The 12495-nt window shown below is 45.5% G+C and overlaps 1 protein-coding gene across 1 annotated transcript; it reads right to left on the reverse strand.

The window, feature by feature from the left end:
- Positions 1-9094: 9094 nt before the first annotated feature.
- LOC112881545 (WRKY transcription factor WRKY76-like) lies at positions 9095-10659 on the reverse strand. The gene is made up of 3 exons (XM_025946287.1): positions 10393-10659; positions 9832-10287; positions 9095-9729 (listed from the first exon to the last, which is right to left on the reverse strand). Exons 1-3 carry the CDS (start codon positions 10564-10566, stop codon positions 9361-9363), a joined length of 999 nt encoding a protein of 332 aa, XP_025802072.1. The 5' UTR covers positions 10567-10659; the 3' UTR covers positions 9095-9360.
- Between the last annotated feature and the right edge of the window lie 1836 nt (positions 10660-12495).

The raw sequence follows: 12495 nt of genomic DNA on the forward strand, positions 1-12495 counted from the left end.
GCCGGGTTGGTGTCGCCGGCTATTTATAACGGGGGCGGCGGCTATTTGTTTTACGACTCCACCGGATGGAACAGGACGGAATGGAATGGATGATGATCAGCTGCTCTGAGACGGCTATGACCAATCGACTAGTGTGTGACACTGTGACTAATCATGTTCTTCAATTCTTTATCAAGTGTCTGATTCAGCGTGTTGTGAGAGTAAAATGACTGCAACTTGTACCGTGTCATGTGGTTGACAGTAGTCATCCTGATACAACGGGTGGATCTTCTGTGCAGACTAGCTAATTAATTGCATCCCTGTTAGAACCAAGCCATAGTTTCAAGCAGATCAAGAGAACCAGGCTCAGGCCCGGGCCCAGCCAAGATTCCGCCTGCCCATATGGCTGCTAATTGCAGTAGACGGGACTTGACAGCATATTTAGGTTGAAAGAAATGAACCGAGGGCCTCGCAACTTGAAATACTATGTAAATGTATAAATAGAGGTGATGGACCGACTTGCTTTTGGCTTAAACATTTTAGGATGGAGGAACTATTTTGCATGTTGAAGTTACAAGGGTCGTCTAATCTTGGCAGCTGATTACAAGCATGGGCTTGCTCGTGCCCAAGCCAAATTGGGGGCATCATTATTAGAATTTTCAAGTCAATGCAAAATTTCATCTAAGATGGAAACTTGGAATAGAGTATAATCATTCGATTTAGAAATTTCAAGTTGGATATGGAATCTTTCGGGTTGATTCTAGAAAACTTGGTTCCAAGAGAGTTTTGAATTGAACTTGATTTGAGGATTTTATATAAAAAGATGTGGATGTGGTTATGACAGAGGAAGCATGGGAGAGGAAAAATGTTAATTATTAGTGTTTTTCATGCGTTTAGAAATTGGAGTGGGTAGATCAGTGGTGCCAACTAATTTACTATTTTCACTTTAAGACTCATATATATAAGATACGTGTAGTGATGAGTTCGAGGTCCATTTTTGTGAGCCGAACTACATACAGTGCTATGGCAACCCAACGAATTATTATATTCCTAAACTATCGTGGTGCATGTTCAGGCTTGGGCGCTAGAGTTTTTGGTTACGACACAACAACTTCTCTTCATACCATGCTTGGTTATTTTTTAGGCTTATTATGCAAGGAAACACAAGAATAGAGGCAAAGGAAAAGTACTAAAAGATATGATGGCTTATACCCACATTTTTGTAACTAGCTACGCTAACTTAAGTTACCCTATAAAACTCTGAAGCACAACCCCTGTGTTTAGCATTACAATCGTCTTTGTACTCCTAACTAATACATATAAGCTACACAAACTACACATATATATTCTTAGCATATGATTAAGACTCCCTTCGTTCCAAAATTTAAATCGCTTTATTTTGTTCTAAGTTAAACATCTTTATCTTTGGCCAACCGTATAGAAAATAATACACTAACATCTACACCATCATACTAGTGCAAAAAGATCCAACATGGATATATGTCTTCATAATTTAGTTATTTAGCATTCTAGATGTTAACAAATTTTCTATAAACTTAGTCAAAGTCAAAGGAGTTTGACTTGGAACAAACCAAAATATACTTGGAATAGAGGAAGTATATCTCTTTTGTCGAGGTAATCGAGCAACAATTTGAAAAATCAAAATACTGATTAAATTGAATTAAAATACATATATGTTGAAGATATATAGATTGGTACAAGACAAAGAGGGGAGCCTATATTTATTTGCCTCCTAGATTATATAATCTAGCTTATGGTCCAATAACAGTATGATAAAATATTAAAATGCCACTTTGGACTAAAAAATAATTTGAAATAAGGTACACAATTTATTTCAGTTTTTTTTATGGTCTGCTGTATACTTTTACCACTTTTACCATGACAAAAGATCATTCTAGATTATTGAAATAATCTGAATAAGCTAATCTGAATCAGATTATTGTTCAAATATCAGATAACATTTTACCATTTTATTCTTGGACCTCAAGCTAGATTACATAACGAGGAGAGCAACAGGCCGAAAGCTGCTTGTCTTCTCCGTAGGCCGGCGTTGCAATGTCCCTCTTTGCGCTGTCAGCCTCGCCGCACGGCAGCTGGCGGTACGTTGGCAGTGGAACTGCAAATAAAGGAGAAATTGAGCACGCGTACTTGTCCGCCGGGACGCGCACAAGGTTAACGTTGTGGTTATGGAGCTCTGCCACAGCCAAGGGCAGTGCACTTCTACTATACTCCACTAGTAGTCCTAGCTTTATTTTTTTGAGTAAAACTGTTTGCTTTATTAATCACCAGCTTGAGGTTCAAAAAAATCACAAGCCATTAAAGAGGTTACAAACTCTGGGAGGGAATCAAGCCAAACACACGGCTGATCCAAGTCCCAACTCAAACTCATGCGAGCTAACCCATGTGCACACAAATTACCAGATCTTGGAGTAAACAAAACCTCAACATCCACAAAATCTAAATGGATAACTTGTCTTGCCTTGCCTTCCTAAGCAAAAAACCAGCCGATGATTGATCAAAGGCACTTGACTTCAGTGCAGAGACTAAGTTAGGCGAGTCGCTTTCCAGCTGAATTCTTGTCATACCTTGAGCCGAGATAGCTGTTAAAGCCGTTAGGCAAGCTTGAGCTTCAGCACAGAAAGCATCATGAACTGAATCTAATCTCCCTGCTCTAGCCATTACCGCAGCCCCATTCTTATCTCTTACAGTGAAACCCCATCGACCAGATTTTTTCTCCATCAAGAAAGCACCATCAATATTAACTTTGAGAGCTTCAGGTGGTGGATTCCATTTCTTCGCTTTTTTATGTGGTTCTTCTCAATTGGTTTCTTTAGCCTAGCACTTACCTCCCAAAACATGTTCCTTGCTTGATGCACTACTACTTCTACCGTTCTTCTCTTTTCACCAGCATTTGCTTTGTTTCTTGCATCCCACCAAGACTACATTAGGATGATGGTCTCATATTTTCTATTCTCCTCCATAGAAAGTATACAGTTTGTTACCTCACTTGCGGTTTTGGAATCTACTAGCTTCAACCTCATGTATTCAAGTTTCATCAGTTGCCAACATTTACGAACAAATTTGCACTTAAAAAAGCTGATGTCCAGACCTACCATCAGCTGATGTTTGTCAGGTGCCTTAGCATTCTTACTAAACATTACCGAGGATTTATCTAGTGATCCATAGCTAGCTAGTGATCATTGACGAATCCAGTTAGGAAGTTAAGAGGGGGCTCATCTCCCTTCTCTTCTTCGACCCTCCTCTTCTTCATTCTTTTTTCCAAATATGGAGGAAAATTTAGAAGATATCCATTAATCTTGGGAAGGTAGAGGGGCTTGAGTCCCCCTAGCTCCCTCCCTAAGATCCGCCCTTGCTAGCGATCCATAGCTGAGGTGTGCACACACGGGTTTGAACCCTCAGTTTATTCAATCTTGTAAACAAGGCATCGCGTCGCGTTCGTTCTTTTTTTTTTCCCCTTATCCAAGATCCATCTCTCGATCGGGCAGCCAGACCTTTTCTTGTGCAGTGCTGCTGCTAAGACATTTTAATTTTGAGAGCATGTACGCCAATGCAGTTAGGCTGACGGATCGAGCGGTTAGTACTTGTGGTTGTCCGTATATATCCCTGTCCAATTGCCCGTCATGGTAGTGGTAGGGCTAAGCAGGCCGATGCGATGCAAACAACGTTCCTGCGGTCCACGTCCTGTCGTACCAACGTGGAAAACAATAAGCATACGGCCGAATGCAACTAGGTTGACCTTGAGTCCTTGACCGTGTCTTGCCACCGCGCACTACTGCATCTGTATCATCATTGGCCGACTTGAGCTATTAGGCTGCTGTGCTGGTGGACGGACGCGTCACAGGTCAACGGTGCAGCCTTTTTTGGCAGGGAGCGAGAGGAGAATATGTCAACCTGCCAGCATGGTCGGTCGTCGAATGCATGGATGGATCATGGATGCAACAACGGAAATAAGAAACAGAGAGCGAGTAGTGGTGATGCAAACAAGGCCGGCCTTGTCGGCACACTCTTATGAGTTATCCCCCTGCAGCTGCAGGGCACTAATAAACACAGGACGCATAGTCCATCTCGTGACCTATATTATAGATTAGAGCGAGGCGAGAGCATCTGACCAGGTTCGTTACGAAGCTAGTAGTAGCAACTATATGAGGGATCCGCTGACCCCTCCCGGCCTAAGCCCTGTACCTGTGCCGAACTTGGCCGGGGATCGATCGACCTGCCGTGCCCAGTCGTCCGAGCGGGCAGCGGAGTTAGGCGTGCAAAAAAGCCGGCGAAAGCGAGCCAGTGATCGACAGTGCGTGCGCCCGTGATAGAGCGATCGAGCCCGTCCCATCCAACGCGCCGAAAACTGGCGAGCAGACTCTACGCTACTACTTCAACTCCGTTTCCTTTTCACCGCGGGCGGGGGGCGGCGGCGGGGCGTAGGGTTGGCGGGTATTTCTGCTCGCAGATGGCCTCAGATGCAGCAGGACGGGACGGGAAAGCGATATGCTTCTTGGCCGGGCGTGGGGTGGTATGTTCAAAATAGCGGGATAAGAATATCTCCAAAATTTTTTTTATATCTTTATATCTTTAGATAGAGATTTTGTTAGAAATTTAACCTCCAACAGTTTCTTCAATTGGATATCTAAATATAGACATTCTCTATTTCGGATTTCTCGCAAGCTAAAGATAGAGAGCGAGAATTGCTCTCTAGATTACGCACAAGATATAGAAAAGCTGTTGGAGAGTACAAAGATACAGAGAATGATTTTTATATTGAGAATATAGGCAGATGCAATATTAAATTCTGTATCAAATAAATTACGATGAACACAGGAAGTAGCATGCATAAGTCTAACATACTAGTCAGCATAAACAGTATAGTCAGAAACTCAGGATACATGTTTAAGGAACAGATCAGATCGCAGAACACGTACTGAGTTTTGGCTGGAGGATTGACGACGACGAATCGCCGCTGCTGGATACGACGAAGGCGGTTGGCCCATGAGGCGACAGAGTTGAGCAGAAGATGAGCCGTGGTGAAGATCTTGAGCAGTCGCGCAAAAGCGCTTCCCAATAATCTTATTCGCCCTCTCCCGGTGCATGATCCAAAAGGCGAAGTGTTCCGGAGACCTGCTCTCCTGTTCGCCGGTGCACGCTGGCGCTCGGGATGAAGAAGACTACGGTGGCGGCGCAGCAACGAGAAGAGGCATAAATCCTAAATTTTGGTGTGTCTTTGGTGGAGGCCGATGAGTCATAGGGAAGTCAAACCGACATCCCATTGTGATCGGGATCTAAACCGGGTTTAGACTTCCATATTTTGCAGAATTAGGAATCAAGTCACCAAAAATTAAAACTGCAAAAGAAAGCTGCGCTCCCGCAAGGCGAGGGGTCGGATTTCGACGGACCATTCACGCAGGTGCCGCCCGCCCGCGCCCTTTGCCCGGCCCGGCCCGGCGAGGAGAGAGGCGTGGCATCCGCGCGCGTGTGGTGTTTTATCTTCTCTCCTCCATCACATAGTTTGTAGGAGTGGAGACAATCTCCATATTTATATATGGTCATCCCACTCCTTCACTAGTAAGGTAGAACTAAATTTATATCACTACCTTTTGCACATATGGGCCTTTGAGATTTATTAGAATTTCTAAATTTTTTAATGGACCAAGCCCACTAAAATTTCAGCATTTTACTCAAATGACTCACTAAATGATTGATTTAGAAAGTAGATTTTAGAAAGATTTTTGAAGATGCTCTAAGAAGATGCTCTAAGAGGTTTAACGGCTAGACTCTAAGAACAGCTAGGCTAAATGAGACTATATCAGCCTATAGCGGCTAAATTGTATATGAGTTTAAATAGTTATACCGTGCCTCAAAGGGCTATAGCGGCTATAGTGAAAACTATAGCAGGAGATTTAGAACTCGTTGGTATCTCCACACTGCATGTGTAGGTGCTGGTCGAGTGCACGCAACAGCAATCATCAACTGTGTGTGAACTGTGAAGTGAAAGTAGACTGGGGGGCTGCACGGACGCAGCACTGTGCTACAGTGTGCCTAAAGGCTTGGCCACCCAACCAGAGCTCTTTTTTCCAGACGCGTCTAGGCGACAAGATGCCTCACCACCCTACGGGGGCGCAAGCAAGCGCAACATTGCCCACACAACGCCTATGGGTCAAGGACTCGAGGGAGAGACGCAGATGCACATGTACGCTGAAGTGTTTGTACAACTCTGCATGCATGCTTCTTCTCTTCTTAAACGATTGAGGGAGTTCCTTTTTCTTGCGTGTGCAGAAATCGTTCTGCATCTATGGTAATTCTCCTGCAGTGCAGGTTCGACTTATCTGATCTTGCAACGGCAGGGGCGGCGAGGGGTATTCCGCAAAAGTGACGGCGGGCACGTTTTTGCAACATTTTGAATTTTCTTTTCTTCGTGTTAAAATATTTTGAACATGAGGGAATTTTAAGTAATAACAACGAGCTCGATTACTGTAGCTTGAGGGCGTCCCTGGATCACGGGTGGATTTCGGTAAATAAGGAGGGGGGTTTCGCAAATTTCCACGCACATGCCTTGGTGCATACGGACGGCCGGGTCCATGCGATCCAACGGCCGCGAAAATAGGCAACGTAGCCTCACTCCCTGGGCGCGATTTTGCGCACGAATAGAGAGTCCGGATTCTCATGCAGAGCAGGTTCAGCTTATCTGATCTTGCAACACCCGCCCTATATTAGCAGCGTTCTCTTTTAGTACCTTTGCAGCAGCAATGGGCCGCTGAAGTGGACCCAATTGACGAAATTAACAGGCCAGAGCGGCCTTATTGTGTGGGCTGGGCTGGGTTTGGGCCTTATTGTGTGGGCTGCATCGAGCATACAAAGAATAAAGGAAAAAATTATTTTTACCTCCTCAACTCGCGATACCGGAGACATGATCTCCCAGACCAGTTTCTCTCGGTAGTTTTGCTTATTTTCTTTTATATTTATTTTAGCTAAATATTTAAAAAATTATAGTAAATCATAAAAAAATTATAAAATGGTAAATTAAATTTTTTGGACTCTACATGAGTAGATCTCTGCAGTGAACATATGATGTAATATAATTTAATAAAAATATTTATTATACTTTTAGATATATATTTTTCTATAATTAATTCATAGATACATTTTTATAGTCCAATTATAGTGGAATTTTTATGGTGGTCTAACCATTATATGCTTAAGCTGTATAAAAAATTCATGCTCATTGGATCATCTATACTTGAGAAACTGAAAAATATCTGATATAGCTTGGAATTTAGTTGCTCAAGCATAAATGATCAAATGAGCATGAAAACTTTACTACAGCTCAAGCATGTGCACCATAAAAATATCACCATAATTGGACCATGGAAAGTGTAGCTATGAATTAATTACATAAAAGTATATATCTAAAAATATAATAAAACTTTTTACTAAATTATATCATGTCATATATTTACTGCATAGATCTACTCATCGGGATTTTAAAAAATTAGATTTTTTTATTTTTTGATTTATTATGATTTTTCAAATATTCAGCCAAAATAGACATAAAAGATAAAAAAAAAGCAAAAACCACCCACAGAAACTAGGTAGAGAGGTCATATGTCCGGTATCGCGAGTTAAAGAAGTCTAGATGGACGGTTTATTATCTAGAGAGGAAACGCGAATTCATCCCAAAATCCATGGAAATAAAACGAACCTTTTTGAAGAAAAAAAAAACTTCGGTTGTGGGCTGGCTTCATCGTTCTTGTCGCCATGTTCTTCTTTTATCCCAAAATTGGCTCTTCTAGCTCGTCGTGTTAGCGAGAGCATCTTAATTTGGTTCATCGCCAAGACGCCATATGCGTTCCCTGTACTTCTGCTAGACTCGGTTGGGCTGTGCCAGCGGTTGCTATGTTCAGTTTTCTGAATGGAGTTCGGCGTGCAGCAGAAAGTGCAGGAAAGCGAGCTGGCACTTCTGATCGAGTTTGTCACGTTGCCTGCGTACTAAGAACGGACGGAGAGAACTAACTTGACCTGTCGTGGTCTGGCCTTGCACGTCGCGGGCAGCAGGGGTAATTTAAAATAGAAGCTGAGGGAGCCGTAATTAACTATTCCCTCCATTTCAAAATGTTTATTGTTTTCTGTAGTTAACTATTCCCTCCATTCTAAAATGTAGGTTGTTTTGGTGTGGTCTGGCCTTGCACGTCGCGGGCAGCGGGGATAATTTAAAATAGAAGCTGAGGGAGCCGTAATTAACTATTCCCTCCATTTTAAAATGTAGGTTGTTTTGGTGTGGTCTGGCCTTGCACGTCGCGGGCAGCGGGGGTAATTTAAAATAGAATCTGAGGGAGCCGTAATTAATTGTTTCCTCCGTTTCAAAATGTAGATTGTTTTAATATTTTTGGTTCATAATTTTTGTTATATATCTAAATATATATTATATCTTGATATATAGTAAATATTATGAATCTAGAAAAATTAAAATAAACTACATTTTAGAACGAAGGCAGTACGTTCTGAATTTCTGACGAAGGCTCCTAGCATTTGCTTCTTCAGCTGTGTCCAGGACTGGTATGTTTCAATTTTAATTTGTTTGCAGGGGCTGCAGGACTACTGGACCTGCCGAGTTCATATCGATGAGAGCAGCATGCGAATTCAAACTGCATATGGATATTTTGTTACATTAATTCGATAATATCTAGTTTTTAAAATAATTTTTTTGAGCGGTAGTTTTTAAATTAAACTGGATTAAAAGAACGGAGTCAGTTTTGAGAAAAAAACAAACCAGTTCTCCCATCCTTCACACTCGATGCGGAGGCTAAAATCCATTGCCAGATTTATAGGAAAATTGGGCCTTAACAGGGCTGGCTATGTTTGGGCTAACAAATTTGATGCGAATTGGCCCGGTGGACCTGGGCAGTCACGTACAACCCAATTCCCTCTTTCTTGTAGCACACAGAAACCTGAGAGATCATTTTATTAGTAGTTACTAAAATTCCTAGCGAAAATTTCAACTAAAAATGTACAGTACTACTGAGACAGATTAAATTCAGATAAACAAAAAAAAAACAGCTAGAGCAAACTCTCAAACTCTCAGCTGTCTTGGGAGGACGGTCCTTATTTTAAATACGTGATCAAACAGTGGACTTGTAAAATGTACAATATTACTGGGGATGCTTTAGATCCTGAAACTTGAAACTATGCATGTAAAGCATGTAAATCTGGGGAGATTATGCCCTAATCTTAATAGACATACACTATTGCTACCAAGATTTTTTTCCTGAATGCCATAAAAAAAAGTTTTTTTCCTGAAGAAAAGCTTTTGCTGGCGGAAATTCTCCGAGCTACGACACCGGGCCCTGGACTCTAGTAATCCGGCAGCTGCTTCAGGATCGCGGCGGCGAGCGCTTCGGTGAACTTGGAATCCCTGGTCAGCGAGCTCGCCATCTGCTCCACCAGCGCCGTCCGGAACTCCGCCGACGCGATCTCCTGGCACAGCAGCTTCTTGAGGTCGGGCGCCCCGGCGGCCTCGAGCACCCGCACGCCGCCCGCTCCGTTCTTGGTGAGGTCCAGCGTGATGGTCGGGCCGGAGGAGTTAATGGAGATGGAGCACGGCACGGACCCGCCCCGCGTCGCGCAGCTGGGGAGCTCGCCGTCGCGCGTCGGGCACGGGTGGTTGTGCTCGCCCTCGTACGTGGCCACCAGCACCGAGCTGTCCTCCGCGCTCCTCTGCACCTGCTCCAAAGAAACAGGGGTCCGCCATTAGCCACGGATTGAACGAAGCCGCCGTAATCCTGTAATCAGGTGATGGTCGCCGTAGAAATGAGTGAAATTTACCTTCTTCTTGACGGGGCAGGATGGAGCGTACGCGCAGCGGAAGTAGGCTCTCGGGGACGGGTTGTCGCGGGTCACCTTCTGCCCGTACTTCCGCCATTGGTAGCCGTCCTTGACGGTGAGGGTGGTGTCCGACGGGTCGATCCGGGTGCAGACCCTGCTGACCTTGATCCGCCTGCACGAGCCCTCGAAGTCGTCGCTCGGGGGGCTCTCGATGGCCTCGGCCTCGGCCTTGCCGCTGCCGTCGGCGTCGCCCGAATTCGGCGGCTCGTCCATGCTGTCCCTGCTCCTCTTCCTGCTCGCAGCCGGCGGCGGCGATGCGGCTTGCGAAGCGTGCGTCGAGTCCGTGGAGTCGGGACTCAGCCTGGCGATCTGGTTGGCGTAGAGGTAGACGATCTTCTCGGTGAGCCGCCGGTTCTCCTCACTGACCTGGGTGAGCTTGGCCTCCAGGGTCTTGGCCTGCGTCACACAGAGCATTCCAGCTACCAGTTCAGCGGCGTCGTTCCAGGCGGCGCAGAGGAAGAAATCGGATGGCAGCGAGGGAGTGATAGATCGATCGGTTACCTGCTCATCTGCCATGGACGACGCCATTCTGCAGCCACCGGCGGGAGGGTCGGGTCGTCCAGGCTCGGCCGCCATTCCCGCGCCCATCTTCAGCGGCGACGGCGAGAGCCCGACGCTGAGGTCCAGGCAGACCGGGGAGCAGCCGGCGCGGCGCACCGAGTCCATGAGCAGCATCGATGCCTACGTTTCTCTGCGAATTAAACGATCGTGCAGCCGCCGCCGAGGTGTCAGTAGCACGAGCGTTGGAGGAACAGGACACTTGGATGCTCGCCGCCGGGAGGGCGTGGTACATATAGGGGGAGGGGATCAGGGATCGACCGGCCGGGGCGCGGGCGGGACGCAGCTGAGTGGAAAAAGCGGAGCACCGAGCACGACGCGCTGACCGGTCAGAATCTGAGAGGCCAGGCCACGGACGCGCGCGCGTGGCCAGCCCTGGATCCGCCGTGGTCGTGGAGGTCGTCCCGTCCCGGTCATCCAGAGGGCCCGACGTCACGGGCAGGGGCGTCACCCGTCTGCCGTCACGGCGCGCGTCATCCTCCTCCGTCGCGCCGCGAGGCTGACTTCGTCGGGGAGCGAAGCGGCGCGTGCGCGTCCGACCAAACGGGAAAATGCGCTCGGGCGTCTGCCTGGTTTGATCGGGTGATCACAGGTGTGTAAGCGCGCGCACGATAACGAATCGCGGTGGACGCGGACGGGGTGTGTCTGTTGCGTTCGCATTTTGCTCGTGCCAGGGAAGAGCGGCTTTGGTTTCGCATCCCCGTGGCACGTGGGCTGGGATATATCTGTACCATTTTGGGGTAATTTTCACTAAAAAGCAACTAGTACTTTGGTCCTTTTACAATCCACAGTCTGGTAAAAGCCAGAGGAACTTGTAAGTTATTCTTTAGAAATACAGTACAGATGTAGATGTAGACACTTACAAATACGCACGCAACTTTAACATCGGTTAAATTCTGAATAAATGGAATAAATTCAGAAAAATATAAGCACTCGTACCGAGTCGAGGACTCGAACCTGAGTGGATAAGTTGTTACATTCCATGCTCTTAAAAAAATTGCTACATTCTAGATTGGTGGGTTGTAAAATTTAAACTATAGCCATGTGTTTGGATGACCTAGAGATTGTAAAAACTAAATTTTGCCATCTTGTCGATTAAAAAAAACCCTAAATTCATCTGCCCCTATCGAGTCTAGTGTGAAAGCACAAATCCGTGTGTGTTATGAATAGAATACATCAAGTAAGCTCTGAAAAAAAAAGTAGTTCTTCCTTTAACAAGTCTGCGGAGGCGTCAGTTTCTCCTGTAGTTGTTTTATTTTAATAAGAGGTTTTCTTGCAGAATAGCTCGCTTGAGTAGACTGACCCGGCAAAAAAAAACATTTCTGATTTCACCAAGAAAGTTGTACGAAACACCACCGTTGAGCACTCGTTAGTCTCCGCAGTACACCCTGGTGTACCATGGATCATTAGCTCCCTGAGTTCTTCCTCACTTTTTACTGGTCATCTCATGTCCGGCGTGACCTGATGCACGACCGCGCACAAGAGAGAGCTGTCGGCGTTGGGCCAGACGATGGGATGGGACGCAGCCAGAGCCGCTCGTCAATTCTCCGTGGAGTCTTTTGTGAACGCGGTTGACTTTAACGAAGTCTTCTTTGGGTTTTGCGTGCGTTCTCGGGCGTGTCCGTGGCTTGCCCGCAAAACCACTGGCCGCGTCTGGCCTTGCTGGGTAATTGTACTTTGCCAGGCAATTTTCCCACGTGAGATGAGAATGGCGAAGTCGGAAAAGAAAACGTTGTTTTGTTGTCTTTCTGATTGATGAAACTTCAGACCCACTAATATATCTAGAGTATGGCATTCTACAAAATGACCGTGTTATTTTATATTTCTGTAAGACTTGCCATATTCTGTTCAAACATTTTACACGCAAAATGATGTACACACTTGCGTGTTTAGAAACAAAAAGGGACAAAGCCCTCGCGACCCTTGACTAACAGAAAGAGCCATTCTCTATAGCGGTATAGCACAAGTCAAGGAACCAGGTCATACGGTATTGAAATGCTATGCAATCGAGCATCATCAAGTAACCATTATTACTAAATCCATTTC

This window comes from Panicum hallii, chromosome 2 (genome assembly GCF_002211085.1).
Source record: "Panicum hallii strain FIL2 chromosome 2, PHallii_v3.1, whole genome shotgun sequence".
Classification (NCBI taxonomy): Eukaryota; Viridiplantae; Streptophyta; class Magnoliopsida; order Poales; family Poaceae; genus Panicum; species Panicum hallii.

What these genes read in the sequence shown, in the direction of transcription:
- LOC112881545 (XM_025946287.1), bottom strand. Translation starts at nt 10,566, where the DNA reads ATGCTGCTCATGGACTCGGTGCGCCGCGCCGGCTGCTCCCCGGTCTGC. An exon ending in CGTCCATGGCAGATGAGCAG is followed by an intron (nt 10,288 to 10,392) that starts GTAACCGATCGA and finishes TGTGTGACGCAG; the next exon opens with GCCAAGACCCTGGAGGCCAA. An exon ending in CCTGCCCCGTCAAGAAGAAG is followed by an intron (nt 9,730 to 9,831) that starts GTAAATTTCACT and finishes TCTTTGGAGCAG; the next exon opens with GTGCAGAGGAGCGCGGAGGA.